Source organism: Canis lupus, chromosome 21, assembly GCF_048164855.1.
Source record: "Canis lupus baileyi chromosome 21, mCanLup2.hap1, whole genome shotgun sequence".
In the NCBI taxonomy this organism is placed as follows: domain Eukaryota; kingdom Metazoa; phylum Chordata; class Mammalia; order Carnivora; family Canidae; genus Canis; species Canis lupus.
Window position 1 is genome coordinate 14,514,784 of NC_132858.1, and position 23,733 is coordinate 14,538,516.

Consider the following 23,733-nt stretch of genomic DNA (forward strand, 5'->3'; position numbering starts at 1 on the left):
AGTCCTTTGAGGAAGATGGTCAGATAAACAGGCACTTACAACATTGTGGTTACATAAGGTTAGCACAGGAGCTGTGAGAGCATGGAAGGGGAAGTGCACTGGACTCGGGGTTGGGGCATCTGGGAAGTTCTAGGGGAAGTGACATCTGAAGGCGACACCTATACACTAGAATCTAGTCTCAAATCCTTTTGCAAAGTGAATGATCCTTCCTTAATTTATCCATGTGGAAAAATAAAGTTCCACATCATGGTAACCCTGGATACATTTATACAACCACACAGCTGCACAAATAGTGAGTTCCTGCTATGGGCAAGGCACAGAGTGAAGAGTTGCAGGGCAGTGAGGGCAACAAAGGCCCAATCCCTGCCCTCAGGGAGTTAACCCCACACCTCCTCAGGATTGACTTCGTTTCTCATAGAGGTCATTCAACCAGTGTGATTGTTGATGACTCAACAGGTAGTTTATTATTCAGGTCTTTTTAAAATTTATTTTTATTTTTATTATTCAGGTCTTAATTCCCTTTACTGAAAAGACTGTTTATTCTCTTTCATCATCATGTAGTAGGGAAATCCAGTTCCAACCAGCACTTAAACTCGCCCAAGAGAAAACCCAAGTGCACTTTGGAGTTCACAGCACTGCTTGCAGATCCAAGCCATGAAGCTGGGGAGGCCGGGATGGATCTTTAGGGTCCGTAGGGTCTGCATCTGGGGCAGCCCGCAGACCTGGCAGGTTCTATGGTAAGCCAAGCTTTCCTTCTCTCTGGGCCTCGTGGACACTAATGCCTTTCAAACCCCCTGTCTCTGCCCCAAGAAGGGAAAGAGGCAGGGAGGAACAGAATTCCTTGTGAATTATGAAAATTACATCACGCTTAAACAAAAGATGGCAAGGTGTTTCAGCCAGGAGATGAAGTCCCCACACGTTCTGTGCTTGTTTGTGTGTATGGTCTGGTAGGAGCTGCTTAGACCTTTAAAGTGAAGGTGTGTTGCCATCTTGCAGATGGGCACCCTAAGGTCCAAGAGGGGCCTGGCAGCAGTGTTGGACCCCTGGTGGTTTGCCACCCCCTAAGCTCATCTTTCAAAATCTCACCTGAATACCACTCTCCCTGCCTCCCGCCCCCCACAACCTCCCATTCCCTGCTTCTCAAAAGAACAAGCCTAAAGCATCTGCCTTCTGGTTTTTGCCAAGTTGCTCCCACTTCCTGAGACCCTGCCCCCCTCTATCTGCCTGGTGAAATTCAACCCATCCTTCAAAGCCCAGCTCAGGTGTCACCTCTCCTCCTGGTTGGAATTCATCTCTCCCTCCCCGGCGCTCCTTGGCTTGCCTCTTTCTCTCCTTACTTCTCCTAGGACAACTGGCTTAGCCTCCCAGATCCTGTTTTCTCCTTTGTGCGTGGGCACAGTAGTAGTAGTAACATCTACATTTGTCTCCATCCCCTCCCAGCTCGTGGTCTTCGATGATATGACGAAAGCTGCCAGAGGAGCGGACGCTTGCCGAGGCCCATTGTGTGTCCGGCCCGGCTTTCAGAGCTTTCTGCCCATTATCTCGTGTAGTTGTCAGTCGCGCCTCTCTCGCCGGTACTAGTATTATCTTCACTCCGCAGAAGGGGAGGCCCAGAGAGGGGAAATGCCCCCTCCGAGGTCACACAGCGCGGATGCCCAGCAGAGCCAGGTTTACCGTATGCCAGAGGGGGGTCCCGATCGCGACCCCTGCGCTCGTTCCTGCGGAGGGATGGGGGCGGGGAGCACACCGCGCACAGCGCGTCTCCTACGGTTTGGGGGTTCATTTACCCCCAAGCACACCCACCCGCCGGGTCACGCGGGCCTTCGCGGGGTCGTCGTCCATACGCAGGCCCGGCTGCGCCCGCGGCAGGGATCTCGGCCAACACCTAGTGAGCCCAACGCCGGGCCAGGCGGCGGAGCCGAGCCGGGGACGCTCGTACCGAGGGGTTCCGGCGCTGGAGCCGCCGAGCCGGTGCCGGGTCCGAGTCCCGAGTCCCAGGAATGCGGGAGGGCTGGGCGGAGCGGGCGGGCACGGCGGGGGCGCTTCCTCTGCCCGCCCGAGGGGAGCCGCCAGGGCGCGCGCTGGGCGCGCCCCCGCCCCCTCCCCGCCCGGCCGGCCCGCGGGGAGGGGGCGGGGGCGGGGGCGGGGGCCGTAGCGGGAGGGCGGCGAGGGGCCGCGGAGCTCGGCAGCCGCCGGGCCGGCCGGGCGGGAGGAAGCGATGAATATTCAGAGGGGGAGGGGAAGGGAGGGGGCCGGGCGCTCGCCGCGGCTCCCTGCAGCCCGAGCCGCATGACGCGCGGAGGAGGCAGCGGGAGCCGCCGGAGCCGCCGGAGCCGCCGGAGCCGGGATCGGGGCGCCGCGCGCCGGGGGTGGGCGCCGCTCGCTCCGCCCCGCGAAGCCCCTGCGCGCTCAGGGACGCGTCCCCCCCGCGGCAGCCGCGCCAGGCTCCGCGCTGTGGCCGCCGCCGCCGCCGCCGCCGCTGCCATGTCCCCGGGGAAGCCCGGGGCGGGCGGAGCGGGGACTAGGCGGACGGGCTGGGGGAGGAGGCGGAGGAGGCGGCGGCTGGAGGCGGCGACGCGGGCGCCCGGGCTGGGGCGCACGGCGGGGCCCGGCTCGCGCGTCCCGGGCACGTTCCAGGGCGCGCGGGGCATGAAGCGGGCGGCGCGGGAGGCGCGGCCGCCTCCGCGCTCGCCGGGGCTGCGCTGGGCGCTGCCGCCGCTGCTGCTGCTGTTGCGCCTGGGCCAGGTGAGCGGCTGGGTGGGCCCGGGCTCGGGCCCGGGCGGGCGCGGGCGCGGGCGCGGGGGCGGGCGCGGGGGGCATCCCCTGCACCTGCCCGGGTGTGCCGGGCCGCCGGGCCGCCGGGGTGCGGGGGAGGTGGCGGGGGCCCGAGAGCCGCGAGCCCCCTTCGCCGCAACCCCGCCGGCCTGGCGCGGGCCCCGGGGGGCGCGGGGCGGGATCCGGGGTGCGGGGGCCCGGGGCCTCCGGGCGGCTGCCCCCGCGCGGGCTGCGGGCCCCCTCGGGCCCGGCCCTCCTCGGAGCTGGCCACGTCTGGCCGGCGCGGGCCCGGCTAGTCCGCCCGCGGCGGCCGGAGGGGGCGTGTTGGCCAAGGGCTCGCGTCGCGGAGCGCGGCCGACCTCCGACCCGGCCTGCGGGGGCCCGAGGGGCCGGGCCGAAGGCAGCCGGGGCAGGCCGGGCGCGGGGCCCCCGTGCCGAGGGCACCGCTCCTGGGGGAAGTCCCCAGCCCCGCAGAGGTGGCCACTCGCCAGCGTTCGGCGAGGCGACCGTCCCCTCCCCTCCCCTCCCCTCCCCTCCCCGCCCCTCCCCGGAGGAGCCGCTGGCTTCCCTGCGCGTTCATTTCGTGCTTTGTGGGCGCAGGCTCTCCCGCTCGGCGCCCTGCCCTGGTTGCTAGCTCGGCTTTCAGATCCGCTGTGCCTGGCGTTTGGGCGACAGACCTTTCTGAAAGCGCCGGTCCCCCTTCACGGTGTCCCCGTGCGGGGGGTGAGGCAGGGCAGCTGGGAGATGTCCCCGTGTCACCGATGGGGACCTTGAAGGGGAGGAGGGAGAGAGCAGAGTCACCCAGGAGCGAGGCAGGCGGCGTCGTCCTCGCAGCCTTCTCGCAGCCTGCTGGGGTCTTGCACCCGCCCCGTGGAAAGTGGCCTGCTGATGCCTGTGTTGTGCATGTTGTTAATGAAGACCTTGCTTGTTTTATGCAAACAGCAGCTCTAAGGAGGTGATGTTGGAAGCCTGGGAAATGAGTTATTGGCTGAGGATGGAACCTGGTTTCAGGAGAAACTTTTCAGGGCACGAATACAGGATTGTCTGAGAGCAGTAACATCAGCCTTGGAGCAGCAAAGAAGCCCGGCAGGCAGGATGAGAAGGGAGCTGGGGCCTGGGGGCTGCAGTAACTGTCAGCACCCAAGGAGTTGCTCTGGGTGCTGACACCCCTGCCCGGTTTTCTTCAGTAGACTTTGGAAGGCAATGTGACCTCCCCCTGCAGAGAATGCTGGGTTAGGTATATCAGAAGACTAGCTCTAGGGCCAGGCTTCAAGGCTGGACCTGCTCTTCAGTTTCCCACACCCTCTTTAACAGCATTGGGAGGGTGGGCTGACACCACCTTCCCTCAAGAATTGTTTGAGGAGCTTCCACTGGCCAGTGTCTGAAAGAGCTTTGTAAACATTAAAAGGTGTCCAGATGGGGTTACATTAAGGCGCAGTATGTATGCACTGTTTTCTCCCTGTCCCTGTAAGGATATTCATGGAGAGCAGTCTATGAGATTAAAAAAAAAAAAAAAAAAAAAAAAAAAGGCCTCATAATTGAAGATCTCTTGTCCCAAAGTTTATACTAAAATATTTGATCCTCATTTATTTTTAGTTCAATTTGACACACATATATTTCCTATTATATTATGTTTTTACTTCGTCCATCGTGGTTGCTAGCTAGGCTTTCAATCAGTGAAAAAATGTCTGGGATAAATTGATTGCTTGCCCAAACCTTCCTTATATTTCAGTAGCAAATTGCTGCTCTGTGCTTGTCTTCTATTCAGTTATTTCCTTCCTCTCTAATGTGTTCTGTGGAAACTCAAGGGGACTCTTTTTATTTCTCGTTTTGGGATACATTATAAAATAGGAAATCTAAAAGGCTCTCTGAGAAAACATTTTCAAAATCCACAGTGGACAGTTCATTTCAATAGTGGATATTTCAGGGAATTTTTGAGCTAGGCCTGTCTTCCAAGATATTTCATTTTTTAAGGTGAGAATATTGAGGCCTGTTCATCAGGCTGAAGTCACCTGGCAAGACAGTAGAGGAGCTGGGGCTGGAACCTGTGTTGCCTCCCTCTGCATAGCATTTTCATGATGCTTTGTCTTTTTTCTTCTTTTGCCATGTTTTCACTTTGATGTTACTTTTAACTGTAGGCACAGCCCCCTCCTCACCGTGTACTCCCAAAACTGCGGGTGCAAATTGAAAATTTTCAAAATGGAGACGTATTTGAAATTGGAAGTCAGATTTGAGATTTCTAGAGTTTGTGCAATTAGGAAATGTGGGTGAAGATACCAGACTATACCTCCCTAACATTTGATTGGTTTTCTGAAGCTTGGATACTATGTATGTGTGTGTCTTAAATGGAATCAACTGTAGCAGGTTAAAAAAAATGGACAAGTCACAGAAAAGACACAACACTGTGAGGGAATTCATGAGGATGGGTGTGGAAGCTGGAAAGCAGAGATGCTGGAAGATTCAGTGCTTAGTAGGGCCGGAAACGCCATGTTTGACCCTGGCATCTCATTCCCCTTCTCCAGGACAGGAAGGATGGTCAGAGATGATTCCAGCATGAGGACTGTGCTAGTTGCAATGTCTGACTCCACCCATTGTCGTAGCATTTTTTGCACACTAATTTTGGTTTATGTGTATGTTTTAGGCAATGTGACCGAGCAGCAGTCCTGTCCTCCTGGCCCCCCCTTGCCTCTTTTTCTTGGAAAATACAGTCCTGACAGATTCTTTTAAGAAATAGCTTCATAGCGGGCTGCTTTAAAATGGGGGTGGTGGTGGTGGAAAAAGCTGGTGACTGATAGCTGTCTTGTTGGTCTTACAGTATTTTGGATTTGCTTTTTCTTTGCCTTCTTGTTTCCTGGGGGATAATAACCGTTTGTGTCTGTGATCTATAATAGCTAATCCTTGGGTCTCCTTACCTACCTGCTTCACCCAGACTACAAAAAATATTTTGACTCCTCTTTAAATTGCTTGTTAAATTCTCAGATGGGTGACTTTAAATATTTTTGTTTTGCTTCAGAACAACAACGGAAAAACCAAATGATTATGCTTTGTTGGCAGACAGTTTAAGAAAACAGAGCAGACTGGTTTACGGTTAGACTGTGACTTTGAGTTGATTTCAAGTTGAGCCCTACGACGAAGAACAACCACGGGTCCCCAAGCTTTCCCGAGGGGAGAGAATCCTGGCTCCCGAGTGAGCAATTTCGGTCAGCAAAGAGGTTATTTAGCTCCTAAAAGTAATTTTTGCTTGGGGCTGAGGCCGAGGTAGAGTTGCTGAGTGACTGAAGCCCTGGGTTCAGCCAGCACATTGTCTGCAATTACTGCTTCATCCATTCGCTGCTTGGCCAGGGGAATTTATTTTGAGTGCAGGCTAAGAGGCAATTTTCTGTGTATTTCCTTTTGAGCCTTACGCTGCTGGTAATATTATAATTAGTAGCTAACATTATCTGTGGCAGGTACTGAGCTAAGGGTTTGACCACACCATCTCCTTTGACCATTTCAGAAATACTGAAAGGTCAGTGCTGTTATGTTCCCATTTTATTTGATAGAAAACTGAGGTTCCAGCCTCCCCAACGATTCATAACTAGTATGTGGTCGAGTCGGGTCTGATACCTTCCGTCCCTGTTTACTGTCCCGTGCTGCACAAAATCATGTAGGTTAGAGAAAATCTTCAGTCTGCAAGTAAGAGATGAGGTGGTGAAGAGCAGGCTTGTGGGTTCTGAACCCCAGTGGGGCAGGGAGGTTATTTATTTATTTATTTATTTATTTTTGCATTTATTCTGTGAAGAATTTACTCCTGGGCCGTAAGTTTTGTTTCTTCAGTTTCTTCTGGGATATCTTTTTCTTCTGTGCAACCTCCTCTTCTGGTTTAGGAATAATATGCTCTTCTTCAGTAAGAATCATCTCGATGTGGCAGGGAGAGCTCATGTATAGGTTAATCCAGCCACGAGCCCTGTAAGTTCTACGTCACATCTTGGGGACATTGTTTACCTGGATGTGCTCAATGACCAGAGACTCTACATCTAAACCCTTAAGTTCAGCATTACTCTGCATTTTTAAGCATGTGCACCGACCCTGTGTCCAGCCCCACTGTTTGGCCTGTGCACACCTACCAACTCCACCATTGTAGCTTCTCTGCATCCTGTGCTCTATAGGATTTGCTCCATTTGTGACACGGGCAACCCAGGTAACTCTTTCCTGCTCCTATGGCTTTGGGGGCCTGAGTCTTACTGGAGACAGGGTCCAGAGTGGAAAGGCATGGGTTCAGGTCCTCGCTCTGCCACTTAGTAGCTGCATAAACTTGGGCAAGTCCCTTAACCTCTGTGACTTCTCATTTCCTTATCTGGAAAATGGGACCAACACTTCCTGCTTCACTCGGCTGTTGAGAGGATCAAATGTGATACAGAAGAGGAACTGCCATATAAAATCTAAGGCACCAAAAAAAAAAAAAAAAAAAAAAAAAATCTAAGGCACGATTCTAAGGTGTGGCCGCTGCTGTTATTGGGGGGAGAAGAAGTGGTGCTTCATATCATTAGTTCATCCACCAAATACTTAGCAAGCATTGCTCACAGAGTGGCACCTGCGGGCATGCAAGATGAACTCATGCAAGATGAACATCACAAAACGTTTTTTTTTTTTTTTTTGATGTTAAGAATTATTTATTTTAGGGGTGTTAGTAAAAAAAAAAAACAAAAAACAGTAAGTTGTCTATCATGTGCATGATTTTAAGGTAGAGTGAGGTTAAATGTAGTGTCATGGTATATAAATTTATGTTTAATAAAAGGTTGATCCAAAGGAAAATATTGGGTAAATAATTATGAAAGAATGATACGGTCATGGCAAACTCGTCAAGGTGAAAGAGTGCTTAAGTTTGGGACATCCTGGGGACATAGCAGGCAGCCTGCCTTCGTGATTTCCCGACCTTGGGAGTGAAATGTTGCTCTGACCACCCCGAGCTAACCAGTCACAGTTGTGACACAGGCTGTGTGTGTGATGTCCTTCTTGTCCACCTCCTTCCCCCTCCCAGAGATGAGTGGGGCCAGAGGGTCTCTAAGTCAAGGTCCCTGGCAGCGGCAGGTATCACAGACTTTTGTTACCACCTCCTATGGCTTCCTAGTGGCTTTTCTGGTGACCCCTCAGAGGACAGGAGCTGTAGGAAATTTGTTATTACTTCCTTATTAGTGATAGCTGTAGTTATCCTATTGTCTTGGAATTTTCATGGCATGTAAATGCCTGGGTGGGGAGGGCTGGTGGGACTGAGACAGTGGATTAGGGGGCATTTTGAAAGCGAAGTAGTGTCAGCTCCCACAGAAGGTCTAATTTTAAACATGCAAATAATTTTCAGTTCCACTTTTCCTTCTTCCTGTTGGAGAAAAGCTGTACCCTGTTGCCATTTCTGAGTCTCCAGCAGACAATGTCGCCATTATGCTCCAAACTATCTCCTTTTCCAGGGAAGGGATAGGTGGTGGTTTTCTGGGTGCCTGTGCTGGGCCCCAGGCCAGTGTTATTTCATGGCTTCTGGGTAAATAAGTGAGTGAATATTAAAACTTAGCACTGGGATGCCTAGGTGGCTCAGTGGTTGAGTGTCTGTCTTCGGCTCAGGGCGTGATTCCAGGGTCCTGGGTTCGAGTTCTGCATTGGGCTCCCTTGCAGGGAGCCTGCTTCTCTGTTTGCCTATGTCTCTGCCTCTGTCTGTGTGTCTCTCATGAATAAATAAATAAAAACTTAAAAAAAAAACCCAACAAAACAAAACAAAACAAAACCTTAGCACCAGTGTGGAGTCAATAACACGGTTCTTAATCTTAATCTTTTTGGGGTGGGGAGGTGAGTATAAGACCCTTACAGAGTATGTGAAAGGGAAGCATCCTGTCCCCACAAGAAAAGCACATATTTACAACTCTGTATCCAATTTCAGGGGTTTTACAGACTCTTTGAAACAGCCTATGATTCTCAGGTTAAAAACCCTCCAATCTAAAACTGTATGTTAGAAAAATATCAATTTTCTTCAAAGGCAATAGCTGTGGGTATCCTTGTTTCATTACAGGAAGAAAAATGTTTCTTTATAATGTATACAAGTATCTATATTCATCTTTTAAAGAAGTTATATTGAAGAAAACTGTATGTGTACATTGTAGTCTTTTTACCTTTTTGGTTTACTTTGTTATTTTAGAGATTATCTAATACCTGTACATACAGCTTTAACTCATTTTTTTTTTTTTTTTTAATGACTGCCTAGGATTCTGATGTGTGAATTTACCGTGATTTATTTGACCATTCCGCTATCACTGGGGACTTTAAATGTTCTTAGTGTCTCCCCCACACCAGCCTTTTACAAATCATGCTTCAGAGAATGTCTTTGGTGCATATTTCTTGTCACTTTCACAAGGATATCCGTAAGATAAATTTCTCATTTTAGGATTGCTGCTTTAGAGGGTACATGCATTTAAAATTTGATAGCTATTGTTAATTTGTTCTCCAGAAACATTGCCCCAGTTTGTGCCTGTACCGACCCACAAGTTTGAGAACTGAGGATTGTTGAATTTTTATTTTTTTAAAGGTTAAAAACATTTTTTTGGGGGGCAGCCTGGGTGGCTCAGCGGTTTAGCGCCGCCTTCAGCCCCGGGCCTGATCCTGGGGACCTGGGATCGAGTTCTGGGTCAGGCTCCCTGCATGGAGCCTGCTTCTCCCTCTGTCTGTGTCTCTACCTCTCTCTCTCTCTCTCTCTCTCTCTCTGTGTATCTCTCATGAATAAATAAGTAAAATCTTAAAAAAAAATTTTTTTTAAAGTAACTTCTACACCCAGTGTGGGGCTCAAACTTAGAACCCAGAGATTAAGAGTTGTATGCTCTACCGACTGAGCCGTCCAGGTGCCCTAAGGATTATTAAATTTTTAAATGTGTGCTAGTCTGAGAGGTGAAAAATTGTATCCTGTTATTTTTATTTATATCTTTGAGTTAGTTGAATATTTTTTCTTATGTTTTGGACCACCTGCATGCCTTCTTTCCTTCCTCTCTTTTCTTTACCTTTTTTTATTAACCTCCCTCTCATTAAAAAAAAAAAAAAAAGATTGCCATTTTGTTATTGATTTGTCTAAGTTCTTTCTTTCTTTCTTTCTTTTTTTTTTTGTCTAACCTCTTTGGAAATTAAAGAAGTTAGTCCCTTGGCTCTCATTTGTGTTAGAAATATGTATATTTTCTTATTTATTTATTTATTTATTTATTTATTTATTTATTTAAAATATTTAATTTATTTATTCATGAGAGACACAGAGGCAGAGACACAGGCAGAGGGAGAAGCAGGCTCCCTGCAGGGAGCCCAATGCAGGACTCGATCCTGGGACCCCAGGATCACGCCCTGGGCCAAAAGCAGATGCTCAACCGCTGAGCCATCCAGGGATCCGCTTTTCTAACTATTTTAGATGTGGCCCTGTTCTTTAGGGATTCAGAGATAAGTAAGATCCCTGGATGGTGGGGAGAGTATACAGTTTGGAACCAGACTGCCTAGTTGGAACCCTGGCTCTCCCACCTAGCTAGCTGTGATCTTGGGCAGGTGCCTTAACCTTTCTGATCCTTAGTGTTTACATTTCTAAAATCCTAATAATAATAGTAGTACTTCTCACACAGGGTAGTGGGATAAGTTGAGATTTCATTATGTTAAAGTTCCTTGTAAGTAGATACAGAAATATAAGGACAATATTTAATAAAATATTCCATTTACTCAAGAGTTAGATTTTAAAGTTAGGGCACAAGGCTATAATTATTATTTGTCAAAAATTGTGCTGCAGAATCTTTTAAATTGGATTTAAGAGGTTAAATCCACAATAGAATGTGTACATATACACATATACATATATATGTATTAAAATGTATAATATGGAACGGTGTAGGCTTCCCTGATGGCACAATTTCAGTTACATATTTTGGGACGCTTGGGTGGCTCATTCGGTTAAGTGTCTGACTCTTGGTTTCAGCTCAGGTCATGTTCTCAGGGTTGTGAGATCAAGCCCTGTGTCGGGCTCCACTCTCAACTGGGAGTCTGCTTGAGATTCTCTCTCTCCCTCTCCCTCTGCCCCTTCTCTGCTTACACGGTTTCTCTCTCAAATAAATAAATCTTAAAAAAATTACATTTCTTGTTGGACAGCAAATATAATTGAGTTAATATAGGTTAAATGACTATGAGCTCTGACTAAAGAGTGGCCAATGTGGTCTTGGCCCCAAAAGAGTATAGGAATATCTACTATGTCTCTTAAAAAACAGAGTTCTCCTTGCATTGACTTGAGTATTTCTCTTTATTTTGTGACTTGGCCAGCTCTGACTGCGGCTGCCTTCTGTCTCTGGGTGCATTTTCTGTAGGGCCAAGAGGAGTAATTTAATGCCACCCACTGAAAGGAAAGACATAAACCTTCGTTCTAATTGCAGGAGATGGGAAACCAAGGGAATCTGTCCCCACCATGCCACTCGTTTCTATGGCAGCAAGGTGATCCTGCGTTTCCGGCTCCTGACCAAAGGGTTACCTTCTTTTCATGTCCTGTGTCACGGGGATTCTTCGTTCCCCACTGACAGTGGCCCATGCTGGTGGTCCTTTTCCCAAGCCCAGAGATGGGGATCGCTGCGGGGAGGTGGTTGTGGGTGTGGAGGGAACCTGCTGCTCAGAGCTTTGAGCACTGGCTTGGAGCCAGGCAGACCTGACTCCTCTAACAGTTCTAATGCTCTGAGCTTCACTTGTTCTCATCTGGAAAATGGGGACAACAAAAATATGGACTAAATGCATCCACACAACAAGTTCTTAGCATGAAATAAACCTTCAAAAGATGCTGGCTGTTGTCTTATCCTCTTATTTGTCTGGGGGTACTGGCATAAATTAGCACTTCAAAAGATTTTAAAAATCTTGTTTACCTTATAAGCTGTAAAGCCCTTCAGCATATATGAGCTCACAACATTCCTATGAATTTGTCATTGTCATTCCCACTTCAGATTTGGCTCCATCTGTCTCTAAGTGACTTGTCCAATTCAGGCATCACCTGTTTTTTGCACATAGCGTAGCCTCATTGTAAAAAGTAATTGAATTTAGAATCAGAGTACAAGAGGCACATTGGGCAGGTGAGTCCTGTCATGTGACTCATACATACTTTTAGGTCAAACCACATGAAATACTGGTCCTTTGAATATTGGCACTCATACACGGTTCCACCTAATATGATCCAGAGCACGTGCGAAGTTTGGCAAACCAAAACATAGATATATCTGCTGGAAAGTGGTCTGTTTAAAACCCTGGGCCATAAAACCAATTTAGTGTTATGAGCTGTGTTAAAAAAATGACAGACCAGAAATTTTCAGGGTTTACTGCATGTAGAAAGGGTCAGTGTTGCAGCATGAAATTTGTTTCAGTTACATACACTTTGTGCATATGTGTGCTGAAGTGCACAGAAAACTAATTTCTTATTGTGGCTTTAGGCATTGTCAAAAAACCTGGAAGCTGCTATTATAGGCAATTGAGTGGCGGAAGATGTGGGGGAGGGGTAGAGGTGGCTTTTGTTTTCAGAGACAGTGGAAAAGCAGTGTAAAGTCCCCAATTATGCACTGTAAGTGCCCCCGTGTGTAGCTGAACACTCTCACAGTGGCTGGTGCAGGAGGGACCAGGTTTCAGGGAGATCCCTAGGAAGGGAGCGGGTCCGCTGAAAGCTGAGGAGGCCTGCTCTTAAGTAGCTGCCCTTCTGGAAACTTCAGAGGGGCCACATCTGAAGAACAGCTCTGTAGAACAAGCTATTGGCTATGGTTTGTGTTCTTTGGTTAATGGGTTAGAGCAAATGCTTCCTGCCTACCCTGTCCTGTACTCTGAGAACTTGGGAGCAGATCTCAGGGGGTCTGAGGTTCTGAGGGATCAGCCATCTGATGAGGAGTGAGGGACTCACCCTTGGCCCTGCCTGGCCTCACAGCCCAGAATTTTTACCTCCAGGTTGTGATACCCTCGCTCTACTCATACCGATTGGCAGGGGACTCATGCTTATCCTTTGGGGGCCCTTAGACCCCAGTTGGCTGGAGGATTCTGATCCAGAGTTGGTTGATTTAATTCCTGTGTGAGTCAGTTTAGGCTTTTTTTTTTTTTTTTTTTAATAATAAAAGAGAGAGAGAGAGAGAAACAGAGAAACATAGATAAAGAAGAAAGCAAAATTACCTGTAGTCTCCACTCCCCTAAACTATTTTGATCATGATTTTTCTTATTTATGTATTATTTCCTTCCTTCCTTCCTTCCTTCCTTCCTTCCTTCCTTCCTTCCTTCCTTCCTTCCTTCCTTCCTTCCTTCCTTCCTTCTTTCTTCCTTCTTCCCTCTCCCTCCCTTCTTTACTTCTCATCCATCCATCCATCCATCCATCCATCCATCCATCTTAAAATAGGATTACCTGCTACACACATTTTGTAACTTACATTTTTCGTGTGTGTGTGTGTGTGTGTATTACAATTGGGGGTGGGGGGCAAATGTATCCCTGGGGGTACCTCAGAAAGCTGCAGTGTGAACATGAGGCTTTTTCCTGGAGAGCCACTGTTACCAAGTGGGAAGTATTTTGAAATATTCTTTGGAAACAAACAAATATGGACATACTATAGATTAGATACCAAATTTGCATCCAGAATGTTTTCAGCAAATACAGGAGACCACAAAGAAATCTCCAGTTTCTGGGGATGTGAGTTCACTCTCCTGTCTATACTTGGGGGCAGTTTGTGGCAGTATGTGGAGTAGTGATAATATGTTGCAAACATTTTCCCTTGCCAGTAGATGTTCTTTTCTTGGCTACCTTTTAGCTGTTGTATTCTACTGTGCTATACTGTCCCTTATCTTGTTTCTCCTGTGATTAATCTTCTAGTTTGTTTTTGACATTTTTCTGCACTATGAACACTATTCAAATGACTCTGTGATTCAGTCTCTGAACACATCCCTGATGATAATCTTCAGATAAATCGAGATTGTAGAAATAACAATAGGTACCATAGATTGAATATTGATTATGAAGTATCGACAGTGCTTTTTTATGTATTAACTTGTGTAATCCTATGATGTAGGTACAGGGAAGGAAACTGAGGCCCAGAGAATTGTAATCTGGTCTATGGCCATATACCTCAACCAGCTGGTTGTGGGCTTCTTTGAGGGCACAAGAGTGGAGCCAGACAGGATTGCCTACATGCGTTGGGGCATGTTTGAGTCTCCTGGAAGGACAGTTGGACTTGAGGGCTGTTTTCAATGTAGGAGGGCCATCTTCTGTGGGATGGGTGCTGCCCAGAGTTATGACATAGCAGAAGTAAATTACTTCCCAAAGCCACGAAAGATAAGAATATCTTTGGTATGGATTTTAGATTCTGGAACCATATGTGATAAAGACTTCCTGAAACTTTGTGGCTTTGGCCCCAATCAAATGAATGATATCATGGTATCTTTGGAGTCTTGGTCTTCCTGTGTGGATGAGTTAAAGTTTCATAGAGCTTGAACTTGGGCGTGGATGATGTGACCTCAGAGCATCCTGTAAGAAGAGGAGCATGGCCTTTGGTATCAGCAGAGGCATTGATCCAAATCCACACTCTTTTCCTGCACCATGTGACCCTGCTGTCTGGGTCCTTAAGCTTCTTGGAATCTGTTGTGTCATTTGGAAAGCGGTAATGATTGCCAGGCCATGAGTTATTAGTGTTCAGCGAGGGAAGGTGTATAAGGCACCCAGTCCAGTTTGTAGCACTTAGTCTACCCCCAATTTAACCCTCTTTATTAACACCATCTCCTGACTTTGGGGCAGCAGTTCCCATGATCCTGAGGTTTGAGGAGACCTTCTCTGAAGGTGTTCAACTTTTGTGAGCCTTGATGCCTGGGAGTATTATCTAAAGTGGGCACCAAATCCCACTGCATGAAGAGGAGTTATAGGGGATGTAGGCGTGAGAGCTCTTCCTTAAGACACGTTGGCCTGTCTGAAGATGCTCTCCTATACTCTGAATCATAACTCTCTAGAAGAGAATGATGTTAGTTAAGGTAGAGCTGGAGATCGAGAGACAGAGAGAGAGAGAGCGCGCAAGAGAAGGAGAGAGGGAGATATCCTATACAACCAACCAAAGCCAGACTTCCCTGGAGGAGAATAATGGTCTTGCTTGCCATTTCTCCCTGCTGGTGAGGCCATCCCACCAGGAATTCTTTTCTAAGCACTAACCACATCTTTCATCTCTAGCACTCACCAGCCTAGCTCATCTCTCTTCCATTGCTATACACCTGCTACATAATATAGCTTGGCCTCACCATCAGATACTTATCTGACTTCATGCCTCAACCTGTGTCTCACACTCATCTCATCTTGCAAACCACTCTCCCCAAAACCTCCTCTTCCTTTGTTTTCTGGTCTTGCATTCTCATTAGAGTTTAGACTCGATACTGAAATTATTTTCATAGCTCACAGACCTGGGCTTCTATGGTCTATGAAAGCAGTGATAACCTCTGGTTTGGCTTCCTGGTATCTGGCTACTGGGAATCTGTTCCTATGATAGTGGATATCAGACAGCATGAAGTCACCTTTGTTGATAGTCTTACTCTGGACTTGTTCGTGGGACTGAGTGGCAGTATCGTGCAGTGGTTAAAACCTAGGGCTTTGGAGCCAGATGCTTGGTGGGGAATTCCTTATTTCACTTTGACCCTGTTAGAACCTTTCTGTGCCTCAGTTTTCTTGACTATAAAATATGATGATATGTCTTAGCTCTAGGGTTGTTATAGGAAGTACATAAAGTTTGTATCACAAAGAATTATTCAGCACAAGTGTAAATCAATTGAAGAAGAGGAAGAGGAACATAGATGTACTGGGGTAGGGGGTAAGACTCAGCCCCTCAGCCTCTTTCTGACCATGAACTTTGCCACCAGTCTTGATTTCTTTTGGAAGCAGTGCATGCAGCACTTAGCCTCTGCTCTCTCCTGGAATCTGTCATTTTGGCTTTGTAACTTGTCTAACAGTGTGGTTGGGGTGAGTGGGGACTTCTTTGCCTTCAGAATAGGGTTTTCTATGTCAGCACTATTGGTGCTTACGGCCCCTTAATTCATTGTTTTGGGGACTGTCCTGGGCACTGTAGGATGTTTAGTGGCATCACTGCCTCTGCTAGATGCACCCCTTCTCCCAACACACACACTTGTAGTAGTGAAAATTTTCTCCAGGTATCGCCAACTGTCTCACGAGGGTGAATGTGTCCTGGTTGAGAACCACTGCTTTGGGCAATGCCTGTGTTGAAGTAAAGGTACAGGTTGCCTGTACCTGGTGGTCTCAGCAGCAGGGACTGGCTGTCCTTCCAATTCCATGCGATCCTGTTGGTAACTGACTTCCTCTTCCAGTGAGACGGTAGGGATGAACTAACCAGAGCTTTTCTAGATGTGCCAAATGGCCAGGTCTCAAAAGGCGATTCACATCTGATTCCCTGCTTGTTCGGGGAGTACTTTTTAGGGATACTGTGGGAGAGTGAGCACTGTGCAAGGAGTCTCGGCACTTGGGTGTTGATTCCAATGCACCATTTCTCCCTGTGTCCTCAGCCTCAGTTTCCTCTCTGCAAAATGGGGATAATAGACATTACTCCCATCCTCTCCAGGGTGAGAAAGGAAGCCAGTGTGAATATGGTATGCGTGCTGCTGGGGATGTGAGGTTGAGGGAAAGGCTCAAATGTGCCAAGTTCCACACAAGAGATAGACCCAGTCAAAGGGAGATCCCATTACAAAGAGATTCACTGCCAAGTTCCCCCTCCTGCCAGCTCCCTGGAGCAATTTGCAGCTTTTAGAGTGTTTAGAGGCCCCAGGGCATAAACCTAGAGATAATGCTGTCCGAGCCAGAGCCAGAGAGACCCGCAGGAATGAGGCAGGAGGAGAAACCCACTTAAACTTCTGCAGTCATGCTGGCCGGTCAGCTGCGAGGAGGGTTGGCTTTCAGGAAATGCGACGTGCACACAACTTTTTGGGGAAAACATCACTTTGGGAAGCCAGTAAAGTCCTCCCAACTCTGTGTTGGTCAGACCTGGTCTGGACACACTGTTGCCTGGGGCTCCATTTTCTTTTACCCAGATTCCAGCCAGTTATTCTGAGATGTGCACTGCGCTGTCATGCACTGTGTGCCGGGCCCTCATTTCACCCTCACGGTGACCGGTGATTGTGTCTGTTCTAGAGAGGAGGTTACAAAGGGACTTGCCCAGAGCTAGGGATGCAGCTGCTCCATGATCTTGCTTCTGTTGCTTTGGGATCAACAGCAACATATTGCTTTCAAAGGCCTGAATTTTCTCATGTGCCAAATGGAGAAAATAAACACCTCAGGGATTTGTGATCAAGATTCCACAAAAAAAAGTATGGGGAGCCCCCCAGCATGGTGCCTGGCATACAGAGAGTGTCCTATACGGGGGCAGCTATCCCTGATAGCACAGGACACCTGCTTTGATGATTTTTTTCCGGAACAACACTGGCTTACCCTGATCTGTCCTGTGGTCTATAGGGCCGGAAAATGTTTGGGGGTGCAGCTGCCTGGGGCGGATGTCACCTGAGCAGGACAAAGAGTCTGAGAGTCAGGAAGTAAAGCAAAACCTGCCCTCAGGGATGGAACGTGTGATCTCACAGTCTGGCCTCCAACCAGCTGAGCTCATGGCCATGCAACTTGGTAGTTAATCATTACCGGTAAGAAGATAAAAAGGATCGTTGCCTCCAAGAAATGCCAGAGTGAGAAAGGACCTCTGGGACATTAGGCCAGGGAGGACAAATGGGTTCCAGTTTGTTGAGAGTGGCTGCTTGGGGTCCTGCATAGAAGGGAGTGTCCAACCACAGGAGATGGCCTTGCTCAGCAGGAGAGGGTGCTGGGATCAACTGGCAATGTCTGCCCTGGCCTGGAGAAAGGCGAGGGGTGGTGTACATGCTTAAGACTGGCTCACTGGAGGGTCACTTCGAGAGTCATAAAACCACAAAAATCTCTTTTGGGAAAGATCTTTTAAGGGTGTCCGATTCTTGAAATTCATCTCTGGGAAATTGAGTTTTGCTTGGTTGTCCTTGGTGAGCAGGAACTTGCTATGCCCAAAAGGCAACACATTGTGTCTTTGGGCACTTCTCCTGGTTAGCACCTACACCCCTGAGGGGAGGGGGAAGAAGGCCTTAGAAGCCCCTCTAAGTGGGCCCTTCCCAACCATGGCTCCACCTGGGGAGCTTTTAGGAAATATTGATTGGAGGTCCGCACTCTTGAGTAGTGGGATTTGAGTATCCCCAGCATTGTTCATTATTGTTTTTCTTCTCAAATTCCTTACATGATGTTAATGTGTAGCCTGGACTGAGAACTCCTGAGACCTTTTTTTTTTTTTTTTTTTGCTTTGTTTTTTTTTTTGTTTGGAAACAGGCCCAGAAGAGGCACGATTATCTGGAGTTATGGAGGATTGGCAGCACAAGGACAGGGAAACCCAGAGAGAAGGACCCTTTATGAAGCACCAGCCCCTTTTGAGGCTCTTTAACTTTCACACCAAGACTCTTCTTGTCCCACAAATTCACGTTATTCCACTGCTTGAAGCCCTCTGTGGTTTCGTGTCACACTTACCAACCCAGGTGGTAGCCAGCAAGGCCTTGAACCTCAGCTCTGGTTGTGAGCAGACCCCTCCCTCCCCTCTGACCTCATCTCATCCACCCACCCCATCTTATCCTCCTCTTGCCCCACTCCTGTCACCGTCATGCTGTGGACATGGGACCTGCCCTGTGGGCTCCCTCACAGGCACTTGGTGTGGCTGTCCCCACATCCTTCTGGCTGTTCCTCTGGTCCTGGCTCAGACCTCTCTCTTCCAGGATCCTACCTTGTTTCCTCTGTCCTTATTGCTGCCCGAAACTCATTATTTCACTGTTCTATTTGCTCCCTGCCCTGGAATCTGAACTTCAGGAGGTGAGGACCTGTCTGTGTGGTTCTCTGCTCTGTCCTTCATACTTGGACTAGAGCCTGTCTCACAAAGATGTTTGTTGAAGGCTTGGATTGAAAGAGTGACCCTGACCCAAAGCTAGTATTTTCCCCAAGTTACAACTACAGAATTCAGGTTTATTACCTTCTAGTTCTATATTTCCAGTTATAATCTTTTTATCTTTTGCCATGATAGCCCAATGTGTGTGTGTGTGTGTGTGAAAATCATAGTAATCCTTGGAAAACCCTAGTGAAAAGAATATAGATGTACAGATTTTTTTTAAGTTATCTCTATGCCCAGTGTAGGGCTTGAACTCAGGACCCCAAGATTGCCAGTTGCATGCTCTACTGACTGAGCCAGCCAGGTTCGCCCAAAAGAACACAGATTTTGAAGTCCTTTGGACTTGTGTTTAAGTCCCAGCACTGCCTCTTACTAGCTATGTGATATTGGGAATTTTCTGAATCTCTCTGAGGCCCAGTTTTTTTTCCTTTTCCTTTTTCCTTTTTCCTCTTTCTTTTTCTTTCTTTCTTTCTTTCTTTCTTTCTTTCTTTCTTTCTTTCTTTCTTTCTTTCTTATTTCTTTTAAAATATTTTATTTACTTATTTATGAGAGACATACAGAGAGAGGCAGAGACATAGGCAGAGGGAGAAGCAGGCTCCTGGGGGGAGCCCAGTGTGGGACTCAATCCTAGAACCTGGGGATCATGACCTGAGCCAAAGGCAGACTCTCAACCACTGAGCCACCCAGGGGCCCCAAGGCCTGGTTTTTCTTGTCTGCAAAATGGAATCGTGATACTGATGATTAGCAGAGACTGAATGCTTCTCATGTGCTAAGTGCTTTATGTGTTTCCACTGAGTGAGTCCTCCGAACCACCTGATGAAGTGGTTCTCTTTTCTTTTTTATTTTATAGGAGACAAAAATGAGGTTCAGAAAGGTTAAGCATCCAGCCTGAGGTCACATAGCTAATGAATCAAGGAGCCAGGTTCAAGTTTTGGCAAGTTGGTTCCAGAATCAGGCTGTTAGGAATTTATGAAATCGTGCCCTAGTGGCCCCAGAACAGGTGGTGGTGCAGAGATGCTCAGGAAACATTAGTTACCCCTCCCCCTTGGTCTTTACTCCTACAATGACATTTAACTTATCATTTTGTTTTCAAGTTGGTGACAAAAGTACCCATTTCCTGTGTGCTGGAGGTGCTCACTTCCAGACACAGTTTCTGTTGATGGGACCTCAGGGTGTACATTTTGCAGGCCCCGAGAGGTGTGCACGGTGTGTTGGGCCCTGGCATTCACAGGGTGTGGGTGAACAAGTGCATTTTCCCATTTACAACATTTCTGCCTCAAATACCTAGCAAGTGCCACGTTTAGTAACACAGTGAAAACAATAATTCTTGGTCCTGGTGCCTCAGCTCATCAACCCTTCATTTTCTGTGCCTGGTTACCTGTGGTGAGGAGGGGGCAGAGGGCTTTGCTGGCCTGTGATCCTTAAATTGGAGGTGTAGATCTGTGACTGGGACAGGCCTGGGTTGGGTGTCACCTTGCTGAGGCATTTTCTGGCTGGAAATGCCCTGTTTGGATAAACAGAAGAGTGAGTGGACAACACTATAGTTCCAGTGGCTGCTTTTTTTGGGAACAGGCAGGCCTCAGTATTGTTGCGAGATGAAGCAGTTTCGAAATGCATTTGTTTTTATTTTTTAAATTTTTTTCTTAATTATATAAGAGTGGTATAACAAGATTAAAAGGAATTTAGGAGCTGGAGAAAGGGAGGAAAAAGCCACATATCCCCCCTCATCACAGAACTGTAATTTTAAAGTAGTTACAGCTATGATTTATGCCAGGTGGCTTGTTATCTAAATTAATTGTGATCACAGAGCAGGGACTGTTTCAGATCCTTTAATGCCAAACAGCTAAACCGTTTTTTTCCACGGTGATACACGGATGATATGAATATAATTTTGAGTAGCCGCAGGATGCTGCATGGAGTGGATGTGCTGTAATCCACTTACCCTTTTCCTATTTAGATGTTCAAGCAGAAACCAATTTTTCACTATTACAAGTAGTGCAGGGATGAATCTTTTCATGCATATAGCTTTTTTTTATGAAACGGAAATTATTTCTCTAGATTAATTCCCAGGCATCTTTGTAATCTTTGACGCCATTCGCCAAATGACTTTCCAAAAGGAGCCTGTTCCTCACACTGCCATGAGAATGTATGAGCTTGCCTGTTTCATTGTGCCCACACTGGCACTGGGTATTATCAGTTTTTAAAAACAGATTTAAAATTTGATATTTGCATTTGCAGACATGCCAACGGGGCTGTGGAGTGGCTGCCTGGCACTGCTTTTTGACTGTGTGTGACTCACATAAAACCTGTTTTGCAGGGTGGCCTGGGTGGCTTGGCAGTTTAGTGTCTGCCTTCAGCTCGGGCTCTGATCCTGGAGTCCTGGGATCAAGTCCCATGTCGGGCTCCCTGCATGGAGCCTGCTTCTCCCTCTGCCTGTGTCTCTGCCTCGCTCTCTCTCTCTGTGTCTCTCATGAATAAATAAATAAAATCTTAAAAAAAAAAAAAAACCTGTTTTGTGTGATCTTAAAAAAAAATTCATTAATTTTTTTTTTTTTTTTTTTTTTTTAATGGTGAGGGAAAACGTCAAGTCACTGTGCTTTGTACTATGGTCTGCACTTGCTTATTGGTACCTAGAAAAACTCTGAGTAGCTGGGCTGAATTGTGTATTCTTACTTACTTTACTGTAAAATCAATCAGGTATATTTTTTTTTCTTTCTTTTTTTTCTAAGTGGGCTCTCCACTCAACGTGGAGCCCAGTGTGTGGCTAGAACTCAGAACCCTGAGATCAAGACCTGGGCTGAGATCAAGAGTCAGATGCTTAACCAACTGAGCTACTCAGGTGCCCCTATTTATTTCATTTTTAGAGCTAATTTTCGAGGTGTCTGCTCTCCCATAGGTAGCTTTAAACTCAAATTACGTGGTGGTTAGATTGACATTTGTAGAATGAAAATTATGGAATACCTACTAGATATCTAGCCCCTTCCCGAGCACATCTCAAACATGTGGGAAGACCGCTAACGTCAAATCCCAGCTTTGCCCCTTGCACCATGACCTTGATCAGTCTCCTCCCTACCTCTCCTCCGTTACCTGCCACATGTTTCCTCCACCTGTAAGTCAGTCTGATAGTGCCTATCAAGGAGAGCTGAGGTCAGGATCAGGATCATCGTGTTATCGAGGATTTAGCACACAGGAGGTCTTGGGGATCCTGCAGTTGATAGTGATGGGACAATGGCCTGGGGGGCGGGGCTAGAGGGGGCGCAAAATAGTCCAGATCCTTTAGGAGGGTCTGATTTTGTGGGAGAGATAAGGTAGGCTGGCTGGACGCTGTTGTAAGTCACACATGTTGCTGGCCTCAAGGGCACAGCCAGGAGTTGAGACAGGAGTAAGGAAGGCCACACGAGTGACTTCAGTGGCTGTGTGGGGGTGAATGTCGAGACCTCAGGCCTGCGGTGACACCCTGTCACCCTGTATATAGTGGTGGGGGAGTGTGTTACAAGTGACAAATTGAGAGTTTGCTCCAAGCTGGGCTGGGGCTGGGCTTGGAGGTCTCAGGTGACTTGTGTGATTGAGACTCTGTCTTGTAGAGAATGAGGCACTGGAGGAGGATATTCTTTTCAGATTTTAAATATTCATCATTTTATTGTTTTGTTATGGTTTTTTTTAATGGCAGTTTAAAAAATAACAGCTTTGTTGAGATATAATTCACGTACCGCAAAATTCACTCTTAAAATGTACAATTCAGTTGTTTTTCATATAGTTAGAGGCATGTAACCATCACCCCTGTCTAGTTCCAGAAGATTTTCATCACCCCAAAAAGAGACCCCACACACATTAGCAGTTGTTCTGGACATACCTCTCCCCCACTCCTGGCAACCACCAATTTACTTTCTCTAAGAATCTTCTACTTTTTTCAGATAAGTGGAATTATACAATATTGACCCTCCCATATCTGGCTTATTTCATGCAGCATAATGTTTTCAAGGTCCATCCTTCTTAGACCATATAGCAACACTATTCCTTTTTATGGCCAAATAATATTCCACCATAGGGATAGATCATGTTTTACTTCTCCTTTCATGAGTGGATGGATATTTGAGTTAACTCCAATTTTTGGCTGTTATCAATACTGCTTCTGTGAATTTTTGTGTCCAGGTTTTATATGGCCGTATGTTTTCATCTGGGGAGGATTTTGAATTGGGGAGCAGTATTTGGAGCCTTTGAGCTATAATGGGAGCTGTGGGGGAGGCCTGTTTGTGCATCTGCTCTCATTAGGCCAGTCCAGGGCACGCTTTCCATGCTTCATTTCTTTCAAATAACCCTATGAGGCAGGGTCTGTTGTTATTTCCTTTTTTTTTAACGGGTGAGGATATTCAGGTTCAGTGAAATTAAGTAAGTTGCACAACCAGGAAATGGGAGATCCCAGCTCTGTCCAGCTTTTAGCAGGTCAGCATACCACCTGCTCCTGGGAGACCCAGGTGACTGCAGTGGCCTCGCTGGGAGGGGAGGCTGGGCGGTGCTGTGTGTGAAACTGGCCATCAGCTGGACAGAAGTGTGTGTGTGTATGTACACCAGTATGAGTGCAGTGTGGGGGTGAGAGGGGATGTTTCAGAGGCAGCATTGGTGGGCCTGGTATGCAGATATGGCAGTAGAAAGAACCCCAACTTGGAGTTAACAGAGTGGGTTGGATTCTTGGCACGATCTTTGTGACCTTGGGTTTATCTTATCTCCTTTGAGCATCATCTTCTTCACTTGGAACCTGGGGCTCTTTTCCCAGCCTCCTGCCTCCCTCAAGGGTGATATGAATTGGGGAGGTGGAAGGGACAAAGAGAGAGAGGAAGCGGGGTGAACCAGAACCTGCTAGAAATGCAGAGCTGATGATCCGGGAGGTGAGAAGGGACACGTAGCAGGTGCAGGCAAGTTCAGGAGGTGGTAGCCAGCTGGTCTGGGAGGACATCCCTGTCCATTTGGGGATTCTGAGTCCTGTGAAAGCACC

At 47.4% G+C, this 23,733-nt stretch overlaps 1 protein-coding gene across 1 annotated transcript in view; it reads left to right on the forward strand.

Moving 5' to 3' along the window:
- Positions 1-2,469: 2,469 nt before the first annotated feature.
- Positions 2,470-23,733, forward strand: part of PTPRJ (protein tyrosine phosphatase receptor type J) — a 162,663-nt gene continuing 141,399 nt past the window's right edge. The window contains exon 1 of the mRNA XM_072790813.1: positions 2,470-2,745. Coding sequence (XP_072646914.1) covers positions 2,485-2,745 — 261 coding nt within the window. The 5' untranslated portion in view covers positions 2,470-2,484. The remainder of the gene's footprint in view (positions 2,746-23,733) is intronic.